Source organism: Ipomoea nil, unplaced genomic scaffold, assembly GCF_001879475.1.
Source record: "Ipomoea nil cultivar Tokyo-kokei standard unplaced genomic scaffold, Asagao_1.1 scaffold0876, whole genome shotgun sequence".
Lineage (NCBI taxonomy): Eukaryota > Viridiplantae > Streptophyta > Magnoliopsida > Solanales > Convolvulaceae > Ipomoea > Ipomoea nil.
This window is the reverse complement of record NW_017617304.1, coordinates 886,463-914,397: the sequence shown is the minus strand read 5'-3', so window position 1 is coordinate 914,397 and position 27,935 is coordinate 886,463. Positions and strand designations below refer to the sequence as shown.

Genomic DNA, 27,935 nt, shown 5'->3' with positions numbered 1-27,935 from the left:
TCATTTTCCACACACACTAGTTTCATTATAACAACACTAAAGTATCATTTTAATTATACTACAGTTTTATTTGACAATATACGTTGTTGAATGAGCTTTGTTTTTTAGTTTCATTTTCTATACACAGTAATTTTATTATAGCAACACTAAATTATAATTTTAATTCTACTATAATTTCATTTAACAACTATGGTCTACACAACACTATGTGGACCATGGTCCAGTGTATAACAATTGGTCCAACCCTTTAAACTTCATCTTATATTCTACTTTGGTCATGGGCTCCAATCATTTTATGGATCCAATTGACTCTTGGACCTCCACTCTTGAGCCCAATTAACTTTGGATCTATGTCTGATTCCTTCTTCAATAATAAATTTATAATACATTATAAATCAAATTTATTTAAAGTAATTTTTAAGTAAGTAGGAGTAGATTATAAGGAAGAAATTGGGGAAAACTATATAAACAACCAATAAAATTTGTGAAAATTGAAACACTAAGCACTAAGATAGAAAAAAAATCTCAACAAAGATGATCAGATTTTATTTTTTTTTTTCAAAAAAATTAGGGCAGAAATACAAACTTGGGGAAAATATCTGGCAGTCATTGTCCATTTGTTCTAGTTGCAAACTCGCGTGTCCACCGCTCTAATGATTCCCAATACAAGTATACCACTGGTGCTTTAAGCCTTTAACTATCTTTTTCGTTCTAGTATACATCGAAGTTCGCCGATTTGCACTTGCTTTTCCGACTTTGGACGCGCGCAAACGGTAGTGATAAGGCTTCGGAGTTAGTAGTCGAGAGGATGGCGCCGCCAGTTGCCGGAGATGGAGGCGACGGTGGTGGAGGAGGAGGAGGAGGAGGAGGAAGGCAGCAGCAACAACAGCAGCCGGGGATGGGGCAGATGTTGACGGGGGTAATTAGAATGGCTATATTCTGGTACTTCGCATCAAAGTTCTTCTCCCCCAAACGCGCCCCTTCCGATCCTTCTGTCCAGATCTCCAATCTCTTCCACAAAGGCGAACCCTTGGTCAGTACTCTTACGTCAAATTTGGTGCCTGTGTATACATATATTTGTAGATGTGAATGCTTGCTGTGGACTGGTTTATAGTGAAACTCTATGAGTCTATGTACATAGCTTCCAGGCGCTTCAATACTATAATTTGCAACTAAGCCATGCAGTTTTTTATTCTACTTTGAATTTAGGCAGATTAGGTTTAGAAACTCTATGAGTCTATGTACATAGCATAGAGTTCTGCTGCTAGTCAGATGTAAACTCTATGTTATTGGCCATTTGGTTTGGCTTGTGAGAGGTACTGGAAAAAGAATAGTTCTATCCACCCTGACAAGATAAGAGCTGCAAGGATCTGTTTCCAATGTAAATGTACATATTGTTTGAAAATTAATCCCTTCTGATAAACTATATTCAGCAAAATCATTGCTTCTCACTTTCTTGTGCAATTCAGAATCCATTACTCTTCTTTCTCCCTGCCTCCCTGGTAAACCTTTTGTCTTTACCTTGGAGTTCAAAGCATAGGAAGGTGCAAGTTTTGCAACCTGTGAGTTGAAAATAGAGGCAAACATTTGAGGTGAATCACCATAGGATTTTGAGTGTAAATATATCCACACACACTAGGAGTGGGAATTACAGCCTCATGAACTGGGAAATTGGGAATACAGTCATTTTTCTTCAAAAAAGAAAAGGAAAATCGTACTTCCTGACATTGTCATAAGGCTATGCAGTATGTTGCAACTTGCACTACTTGGTGCTTTCTAGGAATGGTTTGTTTTACTTTTGGAAAAAGGGAGAAAAATTCACATTGGTCTTATGTTTTGTAACAAGTATCATTCTTCAAATTACTGCGTGTAATCAAATCTAGTGATACTGTAATAGTAGGTAATTGAGATTGACTATAGTTTTGGTTGTGGAATTCAAAGAAAAGGGGAAAACAAAACACCAAGGTACTGGTTGAGCTGCAGTAAATGTTTCTTTTTTAAGTTTAACCTACCAGTAAATCAATGCTAGATGTTCTTGTTTTGATTTCTTCAATAGAAAATTTCATTAAGGAAAAGAAAGAAAAATCTTATGCATGAGGTATGCAGTTATAACTTATAACTTGATGCACTGACTAATTATAGTTGAGTGTTCTTAATCATCCTTCAGTTTGAAAAATTTTAACAATTTTTAAAAATTATTTATTCAGGACATGTGGTTGTATCTCTCTGAACAAGAGAAGTTCAATGACTTTGGGAGTGAAACTGCGCTCTTTTGGCATGAGACAAATATACCTTATGCTGTTTGGGGACATGAAAGCTCAAGGTCACTTTCTTTGAAGTATTTTCCATCTGAGGTACCATATACTGGAGACTGCAAAATTATAATCATTGTATTAAGTGCAGCTTGATTCATGTTATTATGTGGTTGTATCCTGTAAAATGTATTTTCTTTTCTCATTCTTGCATATTCCTTTGCATAGGAGTTTCTTGATGTGTTTGCCTATTGATTTACTTTCAGGCTTTGAAGCACAATGGCAGTCTCTATGCTCATGTTTTCTTTGCTCGCTCTGGATATCCTCCAGATCCCAGTGATCCAGAGTACCAGCCGTTGGCAGCATTTGGAAGAACACATCGTAATCCTGCTATCTAACAATATTTATTTTTGATACTCATCCCCCAACTGTATTAGGAAAAAAAAGAATTATAATTGCATTGCTGTAATTGAGGCGATGTGTGACATCTTTTTTTATCCACTCAGCTGTTGTTACATATTTGCCCAAGTCAAAAGCAGATAAGAAGAAGAGTTTGTTAGGAAACACTGAAGATTCTAAAGATGAATCAGATGTGCCCAAGGTATATAGTCTATATATGTTCTTTTTGCTGCCAAAACTATTTCTTCCTAGGTGGTTTGCCTTTTTCACTTGGCTACTTATTGTGCTTATGTAGATGATAAAATTTGTCTGTTGGGCATTGACTGCTAATATCTAATTCACGCCATGAAAACTTATTGATGCCTTGTACAAATATTACTAGTGTTTTGACTATTTGTGGTTGACCCTCAAAAAGTAACAATTGGAGACTGACAGGTTGTAATCACCATAGTTTTAGCTTTTACATGTTTGCCCTGCACTTAGAATGTTCACCACCCTTGCCCCACAACAAAAACGTAAAGATTTACCATGAAAAAAATTGTTCATCATGAAACATTGAAAATGATACTGTTGGCTTCAGGTAGTGGAAGAAGATATGGCTGATTCTAAAGAGGATGTCCCAGTTGAATGGGTTTCATATTGGAAGCCAAATTTTACAATCAGTTTGGTTGATGATTTCACAAGGTATTGTTTCATCACTCATCAGAAAGTTTATGAGTGTATTTTCTTTCCATATAATTTGGTTTTATGAATTTATGCTTCAATGCCCATCTTAAACATGTTTTCCTTTGCTCTTTATGGTTTCCATATTATTCTTATCCCGTGGCATTCTTTGAGTTGAGGTCTAAGTGCTTTATTCAAGAAAACAAATGTGAAATGCAAAGTTGTAGAGTTGTTTTATAATTTTATGCTGTCCACTATTTTTATCCATCATACACAGAGTTTCCTGATATAGTGAAGAAAATATGCTCCTGACTTGCCTGTGTATTAAGTGTTACTTACCAATGTACTTGTCTTTGTGCATGCTCACAGACCTCATTTAGCGTTGAAGAGGCTGTTAGTTATTGTTTGGTGAAGATTTTAGTATCATTTTCAAACTTTGGACTTATGTTTTGAAAATTTTGGTTATGAGTCCTTTCCACTGAATGCTTGGTGAAATTTATGTACTGTATAATAATTTTTAATAAGTATTAAAATATTATATAATATTATGGCAATTGATTATACAATATTTAGTGTCTACCATCCCAAATTGTAGTAGCCTAATTAAAAAAATATGTCAAAAATTATTTAAGTCTTTAAGAAATATATTGATATTAGCTAATTACTTCGTATACTGAATCATTGAGAGTAATTCAGGTCCAATGGAGCATTTTCTTATTAAATTTAGTACCCACTGTTTTGTTTATGTAAATTAAGGAATTATTACATATGGCGCTTTTGTGCATATTTGATAATCATGTTCTTTTATATTTCAGCTTATGTTGATGTGTATGGATGGCCATGCATAAACATAATGAGGAAATATGAACATAAAATCAACTATGCTATATGTTACATACCCTGTCAAATTTGTGCAACCAACATTCTCTGATATTTGTGCATTTACATGGGCCCACAGTTAAGTATTTGGTTCATACTCAGGCCCATTATGTAGCAGGCATAAATGTTTTCCTATTTGTTATGAATGCTCTATTAGCTGGTGGGGTAGCTTTTCTGTTTGGATCTGGCCTAGTGATTATTTTCTCTTTTATTGGAAAATATCTTTGTAAGTTGTTTCCATGATGTTCTACTCAAGGAGCATGCTAATGGTTGATTTATTTTTCAGATACACTCAAAATGCAGTCCCACCAAATATTGCTCCTTGTATCCTTTGTCATTTTTTCTTTTCCTTGCAAATTTAATGTGTTTGTTATTCAGCAAGGTAAATTCCTTTACAGTAATTCTCAGTCTTGAATATTGAGCCTACTACAGGAAACTACTTCCCAACTGTGTTCTTCAATGAGTTTTGGTTACTTAGAGATAAGTTAATACCAATCAATGACACAGTAACAGAGTTGCCACTGCATCTTGAGGTTAGCCCCATAAGCATGACAAAGTGGCAGCTATTCATGCAGATAGATCAGTCTTTTCAGATCCATCGTAGTTATGGAAGCATGCTTGAAGGCGAGTCTGATGAACTGAAGGTTAGGGTTTACTTATTTGTAATTGCATATTGGTTTTGGCATTAAAACGACAATCAACTGTTTTGCATTACTCTTGTTTTTTGACTCTTGCTTTCAAATTGCATGTCTCCAACCTTTTTATTTTTTGCAGAGGGTCTTTTTGGAAGGAAACCCGTACCTTCTTGGGATTACCATGGTTGTATCACTACTACATTCTGTGTTTGACTTCTTGGCATTCAAGAATGGTAAGAAATAGCTCTCTTATGCAGATAATAAATGCAAGTTTGCAGGATAAATTATGATTATGAATAACTATGACTTTTCAGATATTCAATTTTGGAACAAAAACAAGTCTATGGAAGGGTTATCTGCAAAATCAGTTATTGTGAACTTTATTTGCCAGCTCATTGTCTTCCTTTATTTACTTGACAATGAAACTTCATGGATGATACTTGCAAGTTCTGGTATTGGTTGTTGCATTGAGTTCTGGAAAATAGGAAAAGCCATGCACATAGAGGTATGTATGAACATGTGAATTTCAATTGTTATATTTTTTTTACTTGAAAATGACACTTAATGGATGATGGATGATACATGAAAGCTCTGATATTGGTTGTTGGGCCATGCACAAATGTAAGACCTGTATTGACATAATGAAATTTGACAGAAGGGTCAGATATGCAGGTTTGGGCAGGTTGGAGTGGGAATTGGTATAACTGGGTGCAAAGGTGTTCGCAGTTTGTGTATAAATGTGTTGGGTATGAATAAGTCCATAAAACCGATTAGCCATTTGTAACCCACTTAACTCAAATTACATTATTCATATACTTATTTTTTATGTTCTTAAAAGGCTGGAAATTTTCATTGAAACCTACAATGATCTAAATTAATCATCTCTCCTTGACTGTTCTTGTATCTTTTCTAATCTTCATATACAAAATCAGCAAAAGTGGATTTATATTTTGAATTGTTAAACCACTCAGTAGTAGTATGCAGTCAATTACCATATATTTTAGATGACTATTATGTCATTTGGAACTGGATATCAGAAAACTACAACTACAACTACAACTAGGTCAAACACCACCAATATTTGGAGTTGAATGGTGTCTTTGCTATTGGGCTAAAAGACCCTGTAATACAGGGCAATGTTGCTATGTATGATGTATCAGCTTTCCCATGTTGAATAACTATGTTTGCTTTTTTATTTTATACTTCTGCATATGCGGTAGGATTTAATGTATTTGTTCTCTGCTCTATTTTCCAGATTGACAGATCTGGTAAGATACCTATGTTGAGATTCCGTGATCGGGAATCGTATGCTGGGAACAAGACAAAAGAATATGATGATCTTGCCATGAAGTATCTATCCTATCTCCTCTTCTTCTTGGTTGTATGCTTTTCTATATACTCTCTAATGTATGATCGCCACAAGAGTTGGTATTCTTGGATTCTCTCTTCCCTCACAAGCTGTGTTTATATGTTTGGTAAGTCTCTATCTGTTTATTATTTTTTTTACTTTTCATCTTTAGCTCTTCATTTTGCTCTGCTGAAATAGTCACCTGGAAACATATTTGCTCCAGCATGTATTTGAATTGCATGTGACTACTCACACTGCTACCTCAAAGGCTCAGACCAATTAGAAAAAATCATCTAATACTTCTTCTTGTTTTGTGCAATGTTGTCCTGCCATATGCCCATATGTCTGCAACTAATGCCATGTGTCACTTGAAATGGAGACATAAAATGCAAAAGTATTTTTTGTGAAAGCATTTTCTATAAGATATTTTAGTTTAATTTTTCAAGGTTCAGGAAATCAAGAGAAAATGGATCATGAATAACTCAGTCCAAAATTAAATGTCCTTTTGTTATTTTAGCAGCCATTGATTGATATTGAAGTATTTTGTGTGAATAATTTTTTTCTTTTCTGGCAAATTTTCACAGGTTTCATCATGATGTGTCCTCAGTTATTCATTAACTATAAGTTGAAGTCTGTTGCCCATCTACCTTGGAGGCAGATGACATACAAGTTTCTAAACACAATTATTGATGATCTCTTCGCATTTGTCATAAAGATGCCTACATTGCATCGTCTCTCTGTCTTTCGGGATGGTAAGTTTTGCTAGACTAATCAATCTTATACTTTACTTTGTTGCTCATTTGGAGTGGAGTAATTGTGGTACCCTATGGTAGAGTACTCATATAGCACTTAGCAAAGATCTAAAATGTTCGTAAATATCTAAAATGTTACTCTCTGTAGCATTTACTTGTCATCATGTTTGCTATTTTAAGGTCAACCCAATTTTTTATTTTTATTTTTCATTATTTGCTTATTTTCATTAAAACTTTCTTAAAATTCAGGAATTTAGATTTTTTTGTTTAAGAGAATTTCTAATCTAGATTTTAAATATATAAATTTTTATTTGCCAATACTAGATTAATTAATATAAAAAAAATTAAATTGTGAACTGCTAATGAGACCTAGGTAGTAATAACAACTTTAGCATGAACTACAATTGTCACAAACATCTATCTAAATCTGAAGTGTTAGTACTTTACTTACTTTAGTTCATCATCCAATTTAGGAAATAGCTAATCTTAAACAGAAAATTGTGTTTTTCATTTGCTTTATACAGTTACTTATATTCCCTTTACTAATTTGTCTGTCTTGTTAAATTGATAATATTTGCGGCTTTATGACTTGGTTGATATCATGTTAATGTCTGTGTTCTTGTTTTGCAGATTTAATATTTCTCATGTTACTGTATCAAAGGTGGATTTATCCAGTGGACAAGAAGCGTGTTAATGAATTTGGATTTGGTGGAGAGGATGCCGATCAGGCCTCCAGTAGCACAGAAGCTACAATACAGAACGAAGACGAGAAGAAAACTAACTGATCCAATTTTTCTTTAGTAGAAATGATAGTTTTGCGCATCTAAAACATACCACAACTATGTTCTGTTTTAGCTTACTTTGGAAAAGCAGATAGTGCATGTTTGCCTGATTTTGCAAGCACTTGAGGTTGACCCATCAAGTGTTTTTTTTTTTTTTCAATAGAGATTGTTTTGTACCATATTTATTCCAGGTAAAAAGAAGGGAAGCAGATTCCCTAAACTAATAATTCACCAAACTCTATTACGAAAGATTTAGATACACCTGGCAAAGTACACAGTTCTTTAGATTTATTCTACGAAGTAAACACACTTTCCAGCTCCAGGTTCGAAGCTTTTCCATTCTCTGCTGAATGCTTTAAGGACAGCCACTTATGAGGAAATAGCTAGTCCTTGCCTGGATAATTTTCTCAGCTTTGGAAGGCCATTCATCCCGAGTTCAATCAATTTTGCATGTTGCATGTTGGGAACCTCCTTATTTTGCAGTTTTCTAGAAAAATATTAACAATACCATTCATTATCGGATTGCTCAGCCAAAATGGAAAACATGTACCTTTGGAGCCATATAATTATATCCTCAAAGAATGAAGTTGGCATTCTTGGGAAGGACAATTGAAACATGTGCTCCATCAAATTTAGTTGGATTGCACATTAATGGTTATATGTTGAACAAGAGAAACGAGGTACTTGATTATGTCAAGATCAACATAATCTTACGCATTACTCATCTCTTACGCATAACAATCTCCCAGCTCTTTTGCTTCTAACAAAGTTCGTCCTCCATTTCAATCTCTTCCTCCCACCTCTTCAGAGGCGGTCCAGAAAATTTTACGAGTGGGGGCGAAAGACGAAAACAAAAGAGATAGTTTAAAAGAAGACTAAAAATTTAGGAAAAACAATGAAATTTGACCCCTTAGGAAAAAACAATGAAATTTGACCTTTCTTAGGTTAAGGACATAACTTACCATCTTAGCTTACATTTTGTTTACTTATATTTGTATATTTTATTTAGGTAGAAGTGTCATCCCGCACCACGAACTACCCAGATTATTCATACGGCACCTGGATCTTAAATATGTTGACATCCACTTTTTGTTTTTTGTTTTTTGTTTTTTTGTTTTTTGTTTTTTTTTTTTTGTTTTTGTTTTTTTGTTTTTGTTTTGTTTTGTTTTGTTTTGTTTTGTTTTGTTTTGTTTTTTTTTTTTTTTTTTTTTTTTCGTTTAGCACTCCCCCCTCTTCTTCCATCAGTATCTTCTGTTAGAAAAATAACATTAAAATGACATAAATTGACATGTTAAGTGGCTATATTGTGGTACAATTATCAGTGGGGTCCACTTCCGATTTGGGTCGGGTCAAAGTGGATTCGGGTTCTTCGTAGTGAGACGAAGAGATTGATATATTGTACGCTCAAAACGGATAATGGGTGAATGAGATATTGATTCTCAAAGTAGACCCATTGAGTTGGAAAAATGAAGGGAAGGTGAGCTTTGTCCCACATTGGTTTGGAAAGAGGATTTCACCTCCCTTTTATACAAGAGCTCTTATGGAAGTTGTAGAATTGTATAGCATAGAGGCTCTCTCGCGTGCGGGGGGGAGGGGAGGGGTGGGTGGTGCAAATCAAATTCCAACTAGAAACGAGATCGAAAAGGCTTGATTCAAGCCCGAGCTCGTGTGCGCCGGCACCTGCGGGCACGAATGTCGTCCAGAAAGGCTAAGTTATGCCACTCTCGTGCTACAGAGCATGAGAGGTTGTGGTGCACCGAGAGTTGACCACTCTCGTGTGCTGCAGCGCGAAGCCAAAACTTGGTGAGCCTGAAGGCTAACAGCCCTTTAACTACAGTTTTGTTGTGGTGCACCGAGAGTTGACCACTCTCGTGTGCTGCAGCGCGAGGCCGAAACTTGGTGAGCCTGAAGGCTAACAGCCCTTTAACTACAGTTTTAAATTTAATTCTGTTAATGGTGGTTGTTTCAGGTGTTACAAAGACTGATTCAATATTAGCTTTTAATGCCATAATGATGCTATTGAATCCTTCATACCCTATATAAGAAGGGAGTAGGACAGCAAATTTGTAACAACAAAAGAAGGAAGAACGAGAGAGACACAACACACAAAGATAAGCACCTTTTCTTCTCAAAAACTCTGCTCCTACTCTTTTTCTTGCTACTGTGTTTGGCTCGTGCTCTTGTTCGCCGGGTTCGTTCGTTTGGGTGCTCAAACGTCGAACCGTTGTACGTTTTATCCTGGGAAACCTAGGCTACAACGCTCCTAGCACTTTTGGGAGGTGGCAAATAAGGTTTTAAGGAAAGACATGCACTTTGCCTAACTCGTACTATTCTTTCCTCCTTCTCCTTCTTTCTTGTTTTTGGATTATGCTTTTAAGCAAGAATCCGTTCTTCTCTTTTGATATATTCGTTGGATTGGACTTATAATCTGAGGATTATTAGTTCCAATTTTTGGTTAATATATATATTGGTATATCTTTTTTGTAGATATATATGTATAGAGTAAATACCATCTATGGTCCCTCGAGTTTGGTGGCATCGCTATCAATAGTCCCTAACTTTCGTAATTACCGGGCGTCATCCTCCGAGTTGCGAAAAGTGGCCTTCTAGGGTCCTACCGTTAGTTGTTCCCGTCTGAGATGTCAAAATGGAGGGCAAATGAGTCACTTCACATTATGCGAACGTTTTAATGCATTTTACATTTATTTGGAGAAAAAACGTCCATCGATCAATTGATTCCCAAATTTCCAACTCTCAAACCCTAAATGCTATCTCAGGCGAATGTAGTGGCGATTGCGAAGGAAAAATTTGCGGATTCTTCATCGACGAAGTAGCAATTTCGAGGTCAGAATTCAAGGCGAGAATAGCAATCAATGACAAGCATGATGGCTGTTGTTGGAATAACATAAACTACATGGCTAACTCAACTACAATTGCAAAAAGGTGGAAGAATGAGGTTGCATCAAACTCCAACTGGACAGCATCTGAATTCCTTAAAAAGGTGTCAACTACTGATGGAATCTCAATATCGAGAAGGCAAGCATGGAGGGCAATGAGGAAAGCAAATGCTGCCATTTATGGTGAAGAAGAAAAATGCTTTAATAAACTATGGAGTTACTGCTTGGAGATTGACAGGACTAATCCAGGTAGCAAATACCATGTGAAGTTGGGTGATAAACTAGATGATGGCAATAGAAGGTTCAAAAGATTTTACATGTGCTGGGAAGCATGTAAAATAGGCTATAAGTACTGTAGGCCTATTATTGGAGTGGATGGGTGTCATTTGAAGGGATTGCATGGGGGTCAGGTGCTGTTAGCTATTGGAGTGGATGGAAATGATAGTGTCTTTCCTCTTGCGTATACACATGTTGAAGGAGAGAATAAGGAAAGTTGGATTTGGTTTTTAAAACATCTTAAGTCAGATCTTGCAATAACTCCAGCTGATGAACTGGAATTAACATTTATTTCAGGTATGTGAACTGGAATTAACATTCATATCTTATAGTTTTAAAAGCTTACCATTTGTTTTGCATTCATTTATTTCTAAGTGTTTACCTAATTGTTTGGCAGATAAGCAAAAGGGTTTACTCCCTGCATTTTATGAAGTTCTTCCAGTTGTGACTCACAGATTCTGTGTGAGAAATTTACATGGGAATATGAAACTAGCTGGCTTCACTGGAAAGGCAATTAAAGATGGATTATGGGATGCTGCTAGGGTTCACAACAGTTAACACCTTCACAGCTGCAATGAAGAAGATGAAGACCATTGACTCTAAGGCATATGAATGGCTAGTTGAAAAACACCATTCAGAGTGGTCCAGGTCACATTTTAATACAAATGCACATTGTGATATCTTGGTCAATAACATTTGTGAGTGTTATAATTCTGTTATTTTAGATGCTAGAGAGAAGCCTTTAATTAGCTGCCTTGAAACATTGAGGAAGAAAATTATGCATAGGCTGTATCAGTGTAGGAAAGAGGCATGGAAATGGACTGGCCCTATATGCCCTAGGATTATGAAGAAAATAGCTCAGTATGAAAAACAAGCCAATGGGTATACAGTCATACAGAGTGATGACAACTTGTTTGAGACACGTGGGGTGATTTATAGTGAATTTAAGTAGCATGAAGTAGACTTGGGTAGAATGACATGTACTTGTAGGAGTTGGGACTTGACTGGTATTCCTTGTTGACATGCTATAAGTGCCATTTGGATGAAGCATGGTAAGGGTCCAGTGAATGACTATGTCCACCAATGTTATTTCACACAAACATACTTGAGGGCCTATGGAGGAAGCATCAAGCCTATGGCAGGTCCTACTGAGTGGCCTGAAACTGATAGAAAGCCACCTCTTCCACCTGTATACACTGCCAAGCCAGGAAGACCCAAAAAAGCAAGAAAGAAGGGAATGGATGAGATATCCACATCTGGGAAAAAGAAGGGGGTTGCTGAGGTATCCAAATCTGGGAAAAAGAAGGCAGGTGATGAGGTCTCCAATGATGGTATCCATTTGAAAAGGAGCCATGTGAAGATGCATTGTACCAAATGCAAGAAGGAAGGCCACTACAAAAGAAAATGCCCTGAAGATCCTGCAGTTAGGGAGAGATTGGTAAGTGTTATGGCTTATAACCTGTTTTAAATTTTCTTATAGCTTAAATTTAGTTATGATCTAACTGTGATATTTCTGTCATAGGCCAATCCAAAGAAAAGAGTTAGGGTAAAGGCTAAGAAACCTACAAACACTGAAACTACACAGTCTGAAACTGCACAAGAACCAAGGCAAATGGTGGTTCCTACACTGCCTGATGCAACACTTGAAGATGAAGATGATAATTGGTTGGAAAACATTGATATTGATGCAGTGGTGTCTCAAGTGCTTCAAAACCAAACATTGCAACCACAAGTGAATGCTGAGGAAATACCAATTACTAGTCAGCCACCAACTCTTGGAGAAGAAGAAGATAGCCAACAAGTGAGTTAACCAACAAAGAAGAAGCTGCAAGCCAATGCAACTCAAGGAAGGAAATATAACACTCGTGGCAAGATGAAATCAAAATTCAAAAACACAAGTGATGATCCTATAAGCATTGATTAACAATACTGTTTAAGTTATGTTTTTTTGGTAGCCAAAACTGCTGGATCAGTTAGACAAGACAGTTGTATGTTACTCTTTTTTGTATAGCAGTAACTTTGGCAGTTAATTCTTATTTTGGCACAGTTGTATGTTACTTTGGCACTGTATAGCAGTAACTTTGGCAGTTAAGTCTTATTTTGGCACAATTGTATGTTACTTTGGCACAAATGAAATGGTTGCTCAATTGGCTTTTATTGTACTATTGTGCTTAAGTTATTGTTAAGGTTTCTTGACTAAACACACTCCAAACACACTTCAATACCATTGTGCTTACCTATACAGACAACAAAGACAGTACAATAACATGGTGCTTAACTAAACAGACTTCAAACACATTTCATTAAATGGTCCAAATCAGGTTACAACATTAATTACCTGGAAGCATTTTAACAACTGCCATTGATTGAGAACTACATTTGCTAAACACATGAACTACGAATCCAATTGCAAAAATGATTACAATTGCGAATTTGCAACATTTATATTTCATAGACAGGACTACATTTGTCTTAGTAGCAACTTCTAGCATAGCCTTTAACTTCTCCATCTCTTCTTTGTCTCTATTTATCCTCTTCAAAAGTCCGAGTATTATACTGATTGCCCGTGAACACACTGGAGGATCTGCCCAATCAAAGAAACCACAACCGTTGCCTCCCTAAAACCACAAAACCAAAAAAAAAAAAAAACAAAATTGTATTTATAAAATTCAAATCTGGAAAAATGAAACTGAATTCAAAAATTTATAAATTCGATATTACAAATTCTAAGATTATCCGACCGGATTCAGAGCATTGCCAAAACCTCCTACCCGGATTGCGATCTGTCCAAGACGTTCGCAACACCACTTGATTCCCGCACTGACACTCATGACTGTGTATGGAATCTCCAAAATTATATCTCCTCCTTGAAGTACTTGAAGAAGATGACATTGTCGCTCATGCAATTACTTGAACAAGATGAAGAAGATGAAGAAGAAGAAGATGGAGAAGATTAGGGTTCGGTCGTTGGCTTATGACAGCTTGGAAACAGATGAGAGCTCGGTTAAATAAATAGAAAAGGCATTAAAACATTCGCATAAAGTACAATGACTCATTTGCCCTCCATTTTGATGTCTCAGACGGGAACAACTAACGGTAGGACCCTCGAAGGCCACTTTTCGCAACTCGGAGGATGACGCCCGGTAATTACGAAAGTTAGGGACCATTGATAGCGATGCCACCAAACTCGAGGGACCATAGGTGGTATTTACTCTATATGTATATATAACCGTTGGTTCCATTATATATATATATATATATATATATATATATATATATATATATATATTTGTGTGTGTATATATATTTCGGATAAATATCGAATAATATTTTATATACTTGTGTGTGTATATATAAATATTATTTTGTGATATTAAATCGATTTTGGTTCATTATCACCAACAATCTTAAAACCTTATTTTTTTTATAATGAACAAGTCGATGGATTCCAAAAGTGTTGGATCCATGAATGTTGTCGGAGGTGCACATTCAAATGGTCGGAACGGCAACGATGTTGCACATTCCGTGATGCCGGTTGACGGCGACAACGTTGGAAATAATATTTCCATGGGAGTTGCAAAAACACACGATGGTGCTCCGGAGAACTTTGGTTCACAAACCGGTAGACCTGTGGCTGGTGACACACAATTGGTACCTATTGTGTTGTCTAGTGGATCGGCTAAAAGCCACGAAGGATCCTATGATGGTGTCATGACTACATGGTTTGAGGACTATTGTAGTGTGACCAATAACTTCAACCGTAATCAAAGGAAAAGCAAGCGGAAGCTTAGCTTTCAAGAAAATTACGAGAAGAAGGAGAAACGCCACTATGAAGCGAACCGTCATCCTGGTGAAAAGGTTGAGGACAACTTCGCTATGTTTAAAACATGTGGATGGTTGGACGAGTGAGGTCACAACCGAGGTACCCCCGATGTGCGCTATGGACCACCCTTTGTGGAGTGGACGGTTGAGAATGGAACAAGGCACACGGGTTGAAGGACTACTACGAGATAGGAATAAGGAATTTGTTTCCAATGTATTTTCCTATTTTATTTATTTTAAATAAATATTGTAGTATCCTTGTGATACATTTTATTATTAAATAAAATTGTTCCATTTGTGTGTATTGGATTTTGTATATTGTAAAATATTCTTGTGTGATATTTTAATATATAAAAGATTCAATATGGATGCCTAGTGCATCAAGTAGCATTATTTGGAAAATGCTAAAATGGCTGGAACGAAATGTAACAAGCGTGTTACATGGTTGAAATCCCATAAGAGAACTTCGGTTCTGGTTCATGTAGAACGATTTCAAGAATCAATTTGTCAAAATTGGGATAGCTATATAATCGTGAGCGTCACAGCTCAAGTATTGAATATTTTAATTAATGTTCTGAGAACGATTATATAAGCTTGATTCAACTACTTGGAAAATTTGGTTGATTTGTTCTTGTTAATTGTGTTATAATTAACTTGATCAAAAATTCCAAATTATACTAGTATATTTACTTTGAGACAAATTGTGTTTTGGTGAATAGTGCTTTTGTAGCACTAATGAAAAGTGCAATTTAATTTGGCACTTTGAAGTGCAAATTAAAACACTGTAACAGTGCTATTGAGCACTAGGTAGAGTGCTTAATTAGGCACTTTCGGCCACTTGGTGGCTGCACCTTTAGGTGTTGAAAACTTAAGCATTTGGTGCTTTGGTAATAGCAATAAAGGTGCTAGATATGATTGGTCTTAATGCTAATTTACTTAGCTTAAACCTTTCGTATGTGGCTAATTAAATTTAGCATTGTAAAAGTGCTATGTGATTAGCACGAAAGGAGGTTTGGTTAGTTGTGGAATTAACTAATAATCTAGTGCTAAGTAGCACTGGAATTATAAATTAAGCAACCAAATGTTGCTGTGAATTTATAATTTAAAGCAATAGAGATTGCTTTGGAATCGGTGAGTTAGTTTAGAAGCAATGATTCGTGCTTGGTATAACATGTTTCGTGCTTCATTACTAAGCACTGATTCGTGCTTCAATTTCGGAAGCACTGATTCGGGTTTATGGCCTTTCGGTCAAAACCGAATGGATTTGTAAAGGCTAATCTGTTAGCTTCTACGAAATGTGTTAACGTGTAACACATATTTATTCTTTATAAGAATAAAAGGATAACCAAATTAATCGTAGATTAATGCGGTTATGAACGATCGATGTGGTGAACGTGAAACACCTATTGGTGATTTCGGCGCAAGCGTTGGTATTGTACTCGAGAGTACGGTACGGTATTCACCTCAATCGAACGTTGTTGCGGAACATAAATATCAAGACGTTGATAAGTTCGGGTCTACCTCAAAGTATGTGAGGTGAGACAATACTTTGGACAAGTGAGTACCTTTTAAATAAGGTTACCCGCATGAAATTCTTACGAATTGTGGGTACGTAGGAGGTTTTCCTACTAATGCCTGGAATGTGGGGGCGTCTTGCCAAAGGTGTGTATTGGTTCTTAGTACACGAGTCCTATAGTTCGGATGTACATAAGAACACGATAAATTGAATCAAGAAATTTATTGTTCTTTAGAAGATATATCTCTATGAAGGTTCAATATCGGACCTAGCACGTTGAAATGAACTTTCGACGTAGCTATAATTGAAGGGTATGAAAGAGAACCCGAGCTCGAAGCTAGGCGTAGCAAGAGAGCTAGGATTGAAAAATCCCTTGGTCCAGATTTTCTGAATGTGACGCGCATATTCTAACTTGTTTACTAGAAAATAAATTGGATTTTCTGACATAGTTGTTAGAAAACGAGCCTCGAACGTATGTAGAAGTGGTGACTTCTACAGGTGGACCAACCCGAGAGAGGCTACCGAGAGTAAAGTAGATTCTATCTTAGAGAATCATACTTGGAACTGGTTGTTCTTCCTTCAGGTTGTAAAACCTCGAGATCCAAAGTGGATCACTAGTCGGAAGATAAAACCGGTTGATTATATTGAAGTAAAAGGGTCGGGCCTGTAATTGTAGATTACATGCAACGCGAGTGCCACAGTTACTTCGATATAAATATTCTCTTGTGATGAGAATGACGATGTAAATCCTTTTGCTGTCTTTTCAATACCATTGCATTTGCCACGCTCCGGCAATGGCCATTAACGAAGATAAGGGAAAGGAAGAAGATTAGAGATAAAAATGTGGTTGGCTTATACATTATTCCTCTCTTCTTTAATCCTGCCCAATACGTGCAGATAGAGAGAGGATGACAGATCGAGATTACCAGAAGAATCTACCAACCAATGGGGGAAACAATCAGCCCTCTCTGTCTAATGAGCTCCTCTAGAATCTACCTTCGTGGAACCGGTCTCACATCTCCGTTTCAAAACTGTCTTCGGTGGCCGCACTGCTGCCGTCCCAGTCCCCGTCGTATGTTTTCTTCATCATATGCAATTGTCTCACTTCTGGTATATCTCGTTCTGTAGCGAAACTTAGGGTTTGCAGAAAGGGAAAAGAGGAGAGAAGAGAGTTGAGGGAGAGAAAGAGAAGTTGAGGAGAGAAGAATAGAATTGGTATTATCATTCAAAACTATGCCTCTATTACACTGGATTATTGCTTATATACATAGCTTTGAGAAGGATTAGACATCCTAACCTCCTGAAACTAACTACTGAATCAAGACACTCTAGTTGTATCAATACGACACCGTTGGATACTTCTTCGTAACGGCTGCCCAACCACTATCTTCATACGACGATATTTTTGGGCTTCTGCGTAACAACTTTAATCCCCTTGTCACACGACGTCGTTTGCAGCTATCCAATTCCCTTAGCAACTTCTGCGATCATTACACGTGCATAAGGAATTTAAGATATCAATAATCCTCATGTGAGATATCTTCAACTAGATTCTCCAAATTGTTCACTGCCAGCCGAACTTCCTGTTGGAAAATATAAGTAACATCAACGCGGGAGCTAGCAACCTTTTAGGAAAAAAGAACAAATACGGGTGTATGACTGTAAGGGAGTCCGTGCCGTGTTATATAACACTACCTTAAAAGCATTATTTGCCCGGTGACGGTGCAGTCGAGATAAACCAGTACGCTTTTGACAGGCAACACAGAATAACCATGCTAACTCGCACCAACATTTGCCCGGTGACGGTGCAGTTGAGATAAACAGATACGCTTTTGGCAGACAACACAGAATAACCACGCTAAGCTCGCACCAGCTTAAACGTAGTCGAACCTGACTATCGCTCAGACATAGGGAAGCAAACAAAGTAGAGGAAGAAGGTTTTCTGGTGTGTCTTCATTGAAATGTAATGGGGTTTATATACTAGATGACTCCAACTAACCTCTAGATATTTGCCACAAGTAAACTAATTATTAGTAAACCACAAATATTAAAATAGAGGATAGCCACAATGACGAGAGAAAAAAGGTGGGAGTTTATTAACAACCTCCATAACAATTCATGACCAAGAATTATTGTGGACAATCATTTCTTTATAGAATGATTTCCCAACGATTTCCCACACATTCTTAAAGAAGGCTAGAAAGAAATAATGTCTGAGCAATACAAACGAGTTGATCTTAATGTCAGTATTTGAGAAATTGAACTGACAACGTAGTGACACTGAGTAATTTTCTTCCCGAGAGTGATATGAATCTTGAACTCATCGGTTAGATAAATTTTGAACTCTAATGCACACACCAACTCTAAAGTGAAGGTTCTACGAAAGTCAAACTCTTTGACTTCTTATGAATACTCTTAGTATTCAAGTTTGTTATTTCTATCTCAATATAGACCTCCACCCTGTCAAAGTCTATCTCAACATAGACTTCTAATTTTGACAAGTCTTTTCGCATTATAGACTTTTATGTCTATCAAGTCTATTTCAATATAGACTTTCGACTTTGTCAGGTCTATCTCAATATAGACTACCTTTAAAGGCTACAGAGTGATTAACGACATAAATATGGTGTAAGTCTTTTCATGATTTCGTTTGACCACAGAAGTGGTACTCGTCATGAATTCCTTACCTCACTGGTCTTAACCCCATCTCCCTTGATATTTCAAGGATGGTTTTTTCAGTTTAGACCTTTAGTGAGAGGCTCTCTAACCTCAAAACTTCCATTGTGATCAATCTTTAGCCATCAACTACCATTCAAACTCATGTCTGACCCTTATGTGTCTTCTCTTTCTATCATAGACACTATTCTTTACTACGCAAACGACAGTTTGTGAATCACAATGTATATGTAGTGAAGGAGTTGGAAACCCCACAACTGCATGTTTATCAACATATTTCTTAACCACTCAACTTCTTGGGATACCCCTTTATCTTTCATAAAAGGCGGTTAACCATTTTCACTCAAGTCAGTGATTTCGTTAGGTCCATCTCAAAATAGACTACCCAAATTGGGTATAAATCATTAAGATCAATTTATGCTCAAGTGTTAAGTGGTGAATTCATTAGGTTCGTCTCAATCGGACCACCTGTTTCATAGGGCTATGAATTCATTAAGAGCTGTAGCTCAACCTCACAAGTACACTCATTATAGAAATGACCAACTAGTGTACTACTTTGTGACTCTTTAATCTTTCCATGGCTTCGTTTGACCTCACAAGTGGGCCGGGATCCACCATGAATTCATCACCTCTTGGGTTATAAGTCATTCCATCGATAATTCAAGGACTAATCCTCATAATTAGCCTTTAAGTAAGTTGATCCTATTGATCAAACTTACATACACTTTGACGAGTACTTTGTTTACTCGTAAATAATCTCTTGAGATTTTCATGCTTAACATGAAACATTCTCTTTTATCATTATTCTCAGTACCACAGAGAAACATTTGGTGAAAATATAAAGAGCTAATTACTAGGCATGACCGCGATTCCGGTTCCGGTTCCGGTTCCGATTCTGCAAATGGACAAACCGGAACCGGAATCTTATAGTAAGGTTCCGGTTCCGATTCAGAACCGGCGGTTCCGATTCAGAACCGGCGGTTCCGGTTCCGATTCAGAACCGGCGGTTCCAGTTGGAATCGCCGGTTCTAACCGGATTTGTTTTTAAAAAAATAAAATAAAATAAGCTATAATTTTTAATTTTTTCGGTTTGGAACCGGAATCGCCGGTTCCGGTTCCGGTTCCTTTTCATCTCGAACATTAACCGGAACTGGAACCGTACAGACGGTTCGGTTCCAGTTTCGGTTCCGATTCAACAGTGCAAGTTTGGTTCGAACCGAACCGTGGTCATGCATACTAATTACCCCCACAGTGCGACAATTACAACTACTTTTCTCAACTAAGATTTAGATCATATGTATAAATGCTTATTTCTCGTAAGCCAAAGAGGTAATATTGCTTGCATGCTATTTCATGTTGAACAACATAATCACAAATTTCTCATAATACTCTTAAGAGAAATTAATCTCATATGCAAAGAATATATACAAACTGGCATTTATTAGATAATAATATGTCTGCATAAACTACAACAAGGTGAATTCCACATGTATAACTTTAACATTCAAAGTTATTCCAACTTCACAATTTTTTTTTATTTTTTATTTATTTTTTCCCCACTTGAGGAAATTCAAACTCATATATAGCATTGGTATAATGCAAATCAGTACAAATTTTAAATTTATTCTCAAGAAAATACATAGTACACTTTTGTTAATAAAAGGTCATTTAAATCAACTTAAGCAATACCTGTTACAAAACTTCGATTGTTTAATAACATATGAAAATCAATATTATTTCAGGTGAGGATCAAGTAGCACTTCAACTAGCCTGACCAACACCCTACTTCTTAAAAACTCTCAGGTCGAGTGGTGAAACCAAAGTTTACTTAAAAATCACCTTCCTAGACAGAGTATTCAAGAATGATGACTTTTCCATGCTACCACCACAATGTGTATAAAGCCTTTGATATATGCTTTTCACGTTTGACAAACAATCTCAGTACATAATTCAAATATTTAAGATCATGTGACTGTAAAATATATATGTATCTCATCAAACAGTACAATGTTTGCAATATATCCACAATAATAACACATTAATGTTATAAATTCGTCATGTGCATAAGTACACAATTTATGAGCTTTAAATTAGATTGATGATTTAATCACTTAGCAGTAGTGTTAAATCAACACTTCTATCACAACAAAATCATAAAGCTCATACATGTGTATAATAACATTTCAATTATCTTTGTGTACGCCACTATTAATTTTGTCTATAATATGCATCAATGTCATTAGCATTCAACACATTAAAATAATAAGTACTAATAGGATTCAAATTAGACAACTCAACTAGTATTCAGTACTTAGAATATCAAATTTTATGCGAGCTCTTATAAACTATAGCAAATAAGAGTTACTCAAAATAATTACTTATTTAAAGAAATGCAATACTCATCTTGCTCTGTCATATTGACTTCTACTACTTTTTCCCTTGCGATGATAGCACTGATATGCTCGGTGTCCTTGCTTACCGCACACGAAACAACATCCTTTGAGTTTCTTAACTTTTTTTCACTCCTTTTGTTATTGTCATTTCTGACACTTTGATTTTCAACATCATTGACACCGTACTTTTCTGACAGCATTTCCCAAATAATTTTTGTCGAGTCTTGTTTGACATAAATGTCAAACAATTTCTCATTCATTTGTGATAGAAGGAGCCATAAAGCTGAAAAGTTGACTGTCGCTGTATATTAATGCTTTTAACTGTTGGACAATATAAGCAACGTCAACGCGAGGGCTGACCACCTTTTAGGAAACAAGGACAAATACGGGTGTATGACTGTAAGGGAGTCTGTGCCGTGTTATATAACACTACCTTAAAAACATTATTTGCCCGGTGACAGTGCATTCGAGATCAACTATTAATTTTGTCTATAATATGCATCAATGTCATTAGCATTCAACACATTAAAATAATAAGTACTAATAGGATTCAAATTAGACAACTCAACTAGTATTCAGTACTTAGAATATCAAATTTTATGCGAGCTCTTATAAACTATAGCAAATAAGAGTTACTCAAAATAATTACTTATTTAAAGAAATGCAATACTCATCTTGCTCTGTCATATTGACTTCTACTACTTTTTCCCTTGCGATGATAGCACTGATATGCTCGGTGTCCTTGCTTACCGCACACGAAACAACATCCTTTGAGTTTCTTAACTTTTTTTCACTCCTTTTGTTATTGTCATTTCTGACACTTTGATTTTCAACATCATTGACACCGTACTTTTCTGACAGCATTTCCCAAATAATTTTTGTCGAGTCTTGTTTGACATAAATGTCAAACAATTTCTCATTCATTTGTGATAGAAGGAGCCATAAAGCTGAAAAGTTGACTGTCGCTGTATATTAATGCTTTTAACTGTTGGACAATATAAGCAACGTCAACGCGAGGGCTGACCACCTTTTAGGAAACAAGGACAAATACGGGTGTATGACTGTAAGGGAGTCTGTGCCGTGTTATATAACACTACCTTAAAAACATTATTTGCCCGGTGACAGTGCATTCGAGATCAACTATTAATTTTGTCTATAATATGCATCAATGTCATTAGCATTCAACACATTAAAATAATAAGTACTAATAGGATTCAAATTAGACAACTCAACTAGTATTCAGTACTTAGAATATCAAATTTTATGCGAGCTCTTATAAACTATAGCAAATAAGAGTTACTCAAAATAATTACTTATTTAAAGAAATGCAATACTCATCTTGCTCTGTCATATTGACTTCTACTACTTTTTCCCTTGCGATGATAGCACTGATATGCTCGGTGTCCTTGCTTACCGCACACGAAACAACATCCTTTGAGTTTCTTAACTTTTTTTCACTCCTTTTGTTATTGTCATTTCTGACACTTTGATTTTCAACATCATTGACACCGTACTTTTCTGACAGCATTTCCCAAATAATTTTTGTCGAGTCTTGTTTGACATAAATGTCAAACAATTTCTCATTCATTTGTGATAGAAGGAGCCATAAAGCTGAAAAGTTGACTGTCGCTGTATATTAATGCTTTTAACTGTTGGACAATATAAGCAACGTCAACGCGAGGGCTGACCACCTTTTAGGAAACAAGGACAAATACGGGTGTATGACTGTAAGGGAGTCTGTGCCGTGTTATATAACACTACCTTAAAAACATTATTTGCCCGGTGACAGTGCATTCGAGATCAACCAGTACGCTTTCGACAGGCAACACAGAATAACCACGCTAAGCTCGCACCAGTTCAAACGTAGCCGAACCTGACTATTGCTCAGACTTACGGAAGCATACAAAGGAGAGGAAGAAGGTTGTCTGGTGTGTCTTCATGGAAATGTAATGGAGTTTATATACTAGATGGCTCCAACTAACCTCTAGATATTAGCCACAACTAAGCTAATTATTAGAAAACCACAAATATTAAAATAGAGGATAGCCAAAATCATGAGAGAAAAAGATGGGAGGTTATTAACAACCTCCCTAACAATTCATTACCAAGAATTATTGTGGACAATCATTTCTTTATAGAATAATTTCCCAACACTTCACACTCTAGATTCCGCAGCTCTTCTTCTTCTCCATCATTGGAAATGGGATTCTCTGCTTCGGAAACAACGTCAGCCATAAGTTGTGGGTGGCAACGGCGATGGAGACTCGAAACGTCCATCATTGAAAATCGAAATGAACAGAGAGAAAAAAAAATCTTACCTTTGAAGTTTGCTACTTTATTTTTTTATTTTTTATTTTTTGGATCAAAAGGGGAGGGGGAGACCCCAGCAGTACATTTAGACTGTGGTGGACACACGATGCAACATGGTCACACCCATTTTGTCATTAGCAACGATCACCATCTAAACCGGTCGGAGGAAACTCAAAGTCACTCCATTCCATGTCCTAGAAGACACCCATTTTGGCGAGGCGGTCTGCCACCATGTTTTGCTCGCGGAAAATGTTCCTGAAACCAATCTTCCGGAATCTCTTCTGCCACTCTTTGATATTCGCAACAATCTCACGCACAGGGACTTGTCAGAGTGTTCTGTTCATTAATCCATTTAATGACTTGGCATTCGTTTGGACTTCAAGGTCGTGTATGCCTCTATCCCAAGCCCACTGGATACCCTTTTCACTTGTTTTCGCTTCAACTTCTTCAATGCTCTCGTTATGCATGTTGCACGTAAAACCTCCGCTCTAATCGCCGCTGTTGTCTCGAATAACACCTTCGCATCCAGATTTCCTAGAAAAAATTTTCCGACTCCCATCCATGTTCAAAGTCCACTCATACTCTCATGCTGGTTCCCACTTAAGCATTTTGTTCCCAGTTGTAGACGACATCTGCTTTGTTATGTGCTGTCTAGCAAAAGCCATGTAGATTTCTTTCTTGGCTTCAGAGATCCAATTGATTTTGCGTTGGATATTAGGCTCCTCACCACCGAAGACGGCTGCGTTATGCCACCTCCAGATCCACCAGCAGGCGATTGCGAACAAGGTTGGTCATTCTTCATTGGTCGTGCTGCTTCTCTACTTCTTGATATTATCTCCACCCACTACCTCATCCTTTTCCCTTCCCCATAATTATTAGATCCATTGATGCTATTCCAGATTTGTTTCGCTTTATAACACATCCTGAAAATGTGGTCCGTGGTATCCTCATGCACGTTGCAATTAAGGCATGTGCCGTTTGCTGTGAAGCTTCTCCTTTTGCGCTCCTTTTGCGCATCACTTTCTCATGGCATATGGTCCACAATAGCATCTTCATCTTACTCGGCACCTTGATCCCCCAAATCATGGACCATTCCCTATCATGCACATCAATGTTGAAGTCACTAATCAAATTGTAAGATGATTTAATGGAATACTTACCTGTTGGTTCGTGTTTCCAATAGAACTCGTCTGGACTTCCTGTCACCATGTCAAGCTCTTTCAGCTGCATTAGCGAAACAATGTCAGAGGGAAGGATAGAAATTTCCTCCCATTTCCAGCCACTTGGATTGGCCTAGTAATCCACGACACTAGCATGTAGGTCATGGATCGTCCTCTTGTCTTGAACCATCTCGATAAGCGGCTTGTCAACAATCCAAATGTCCGTCCAAAATTTTGTCTCATACCCTCTATTCACCTTACAATGGATGCCGGTTTCCACGCGGGGCATCACCCTCGTAATTCCCCTCCGGGCGTTAGAGGCCCCTTTTTGTTTACGAACAAGTCTTTCCCTACCTTCAGCCTAGCATATTTGGAGAGCAGAACTTAAACCCAAAGTGTGTCACCTTCATGAAGCAGTCGCCATCAAAGTTTGGCAACAAAAGCCATATTGATCTCTTTTGTAATTTTGATTCTCATGCCTCCCATATCCATGGGTTTCCTGACTCGTTCCTAGTTAATGAGACGGCATCTCTGATTCTCATTAGTACTGCCCCATAAGAAGCCTCTCACCCTCTTATCAATTGCTTCTAATATCCATGCTGGAAGAAGCATTTTTTGCATGGCGTAGTAAGGTATGGAATTGAGTGCTGATTGGGCAAGAACACAACAACTTGCAAGGGTTAGGAGTTTTGTCTTCCACCCTTCAAGTTTGGCATCAAATCTCTCGATAATTTGCCCAAAGAGGTTATTCCTAACCCTTCCGTGGATAGATAGAACTCCTAGGTACTTACTAAGGTCTTGCGATCTAGGTATGCCCGCTAACTGAGTGATCAATCTGGCTTCATCAATTGAAACATGTTTTGAGAAATAAATCTGGGACTTATGGAGGCTGACCCTTTGTCCCGTGGCACGACTAAACTTATCCAGACATTCCTTAATCGTCATAAATTTGTTGTTGATTTGATTATGAAGAAGAGATGATTTAGGGATTTATAGTTGCGTTTGGATTAATGTTAAAATGTTAACATTTAAAACTTAAACAAATAAACACAACTGAAGGTCCAAGTCAGCTTAAGTCGGTGCCATGTCATCCTGTAATTGGGAAACATGTGAAAAATGCTAGACGAAAAAACATTATTGGTAAGTGATTGTAGAGGGGTACCATGTCCCCGCCGGGGGATTTCAAAAATTCCCCGTCCCTGTCCCCGATCCCCGAAATTCGGGGACGGGGATCCCTAGCGGGGACGGGGCACATTGCCATCCCTAATGAGGCTACTATATATAGGAATGGGTGGGGGCAGCTGCCCCCACTGCCCCTATAGTGGATCTGCATATGCACCTCTTCTGACATTTGCCATCTAACCAAACTCCTTCGTCGTTTCAATCTCTCTCCCACCTCCTCCGATGTCTCAATCTCTTTCTCCCACATCCTTCACTGTTTCAATCTCTTTCTCCCACATCCTTCACTGTTTCAATCTCTCTTTCTCCCCCACCTCTTCCACTATCTCAATTTCTCTCTCTCTCAACTGGAGTTGCACTTTCATGTGCCCTAATTATCTTGCCCCGTGTTTCCTCGCATCATGGTAAAAACTTTGCGTAATTTTTTATTTATTAAAATTATACATTATTTTTAAAAAGCAAATTCATTAATTATAGTTAGGAACCTTTACAACAAAGTTCAATGGAATGATAAGCCATTCCTTACAATCTGACACAGAAACAATTTTTCTAGCTAAGCTACTCAAAACGTGATTCACATACTATTTTATGGATTGGAAGCTGGGATCCTTAAAGGAACTTAAAGCTTCTTTCAAATCTTTGATGATCTGACCAAACGTAGACAAAACTATCCCTAGATGAAAAGTCTTGCACACCACCTGAGTCTTTATCTCCATACTTATGTGCATTGACAATATTCCCAACTGAAAATAGACTCCCGATCTTGTATCTTTGACCGGTTTATCAGTGGGCAGCCTGCCAACCGAGCTGAACTACATATCATAGTTTAGAAGAAGTGTTTTTTCATTGTCCTATCTTTATTGCTCAAGATGAGTTTCACATAAGTCATAACCATTTTTAACTTTTCCCGCTCCATAAGAACCTCGTTAGAGAACGAGAGGGAAAAACTCGTAAAAAGAACAAGATAAACTACGCAAAATAACATACAAAATAGATACGGAAGTACAAAAAAAAAAAAAAAAAAGGTAGGCAAAAAACAAAATGAGTGACAGCTCGTAATGTCACAAAACAAAATATTCCTACACAAATGTCAATGCCACAAAACACCTATTTTCGATGAAAACTCCCAACTCAATGCCAAAAGAACTAAAGCGCCCTACCCAAGACACATTTTTCCACCCCACACACAATGTTCAAAATACATGTGTGTGTGTGTGTGTGTGTGTATATATATATATATATATATATATATATATATATATATATATATATATATATAGGGTTGAGTTCACATGAGGACTACAATATATAGAGGAATGTGCGGACTGATTACGGAAACACGATAAATTAGTATCAGACACACAACTTAATACACAATGGCACACAAGAATACATGTAAACATCAAGTTTAACCCAGGCTTTATTAACTAACAAACCTATGCACACGATATACAAATTATGGCACACGACTATATTCAGCCATGCACACGACATACAGACTAATGGCACACGACTACATCAGTCCTCAGGGTCCTCTATAATATAGTGGTCCTCATTTGAACTCAACTATATATAGGCTTAAGATCAGGTGAGGATAGTACCCCACATGAGGAGTGTGAACAATTCTAAGCCCTATAATTATTAGAATCTACGGCTATGATTGCACCATGGTGAGTAGTGAAAACGGTTCTCGAAAGCGGTAAAGGAAGTAATTTTGAGCACTAGGGGTAAAAAGGTCAATCACAGACGATCGTGCATGGCCTGTGGAAGGAATCCGCAAAATTCTCGAACCTCTCAGCTTCAGTTTCCTTGCTTATTGTACTTGACTACCTTTCTGAGTAGTAGAGATGAAGAGGCAATATCTCCAAAGGAGATTTCAGAGTTGAAGTGTCCGATTCAACAGCGCAGCCATGGTAGACAAAACCCATCAACGCATCAAAAGGAGAGCTTCATTTGTGGCGGTGAGAAGAATATGTATGTATATTTCTACTTGGTT

At 37.1% G+C, this 27,935-nt stretch overlaps 1 protein-coding gene across 4 annotated transcripts in view; it reads left to right on the top strand.

Moving 5' to 3' along the window:
* Positions 1-585: 585 nt before the first annotated feature.
* LOC109179092 (cleft lip and palate transmembrane protein 1 homolog) overlaps positions 586-27,935 on the top strand; it is a 68,911-nt gene continuing 41,561 nt past the window's right edge. For 3 of the 4 annotated variants that reach the window (XM_019328657.1, XM_019328658.1, XM_019328656.1), the window contains exons 1-11: positions 586-1,033; positions 2,208-2,354; positions 2,519-2,633; positions 2,759-2,853; positions 3,232-3,335; positions 4,480-4,517; positions 4,602-4,837; positions 4,968-5,061; positions 5,143-5,333; positions 6,084-6,303; positions 6,761-6,928. In XM_019328657.1, the coding sequence (XP_019184202.1) occupies positions 809-1,033; positions 2,208-2,354; positions 2,519-2,633; positions 2,759-2,853; positions 3,232-3,335; positions 4,480-4,517; positions 4,602-4,837; positions 4,968-5,061; positions 5,143-5,333; positions 6,084-6,303; positions 6,761-6,928 (1,633 nt within the window). In that variant the 5' untranslated portion in view covers positions 586-808. Of the gene's footprint in view, positions 1,034-2,207; positions 2,355-2,518; positions 2,634-2,758; positions 2,854-3,231; positions 3,336-4,479; positions 4,518-4,601; positions 4,838-4,967; positions 5,062-5,142; positions 5,334-6,083; positions 6,304-6,760; positions 6,929-7,558; positions 7,942-27,935 lie in introns of those variants that run through there. The other variant, XM_019328655.1, reaches the window with a different exon arrangement.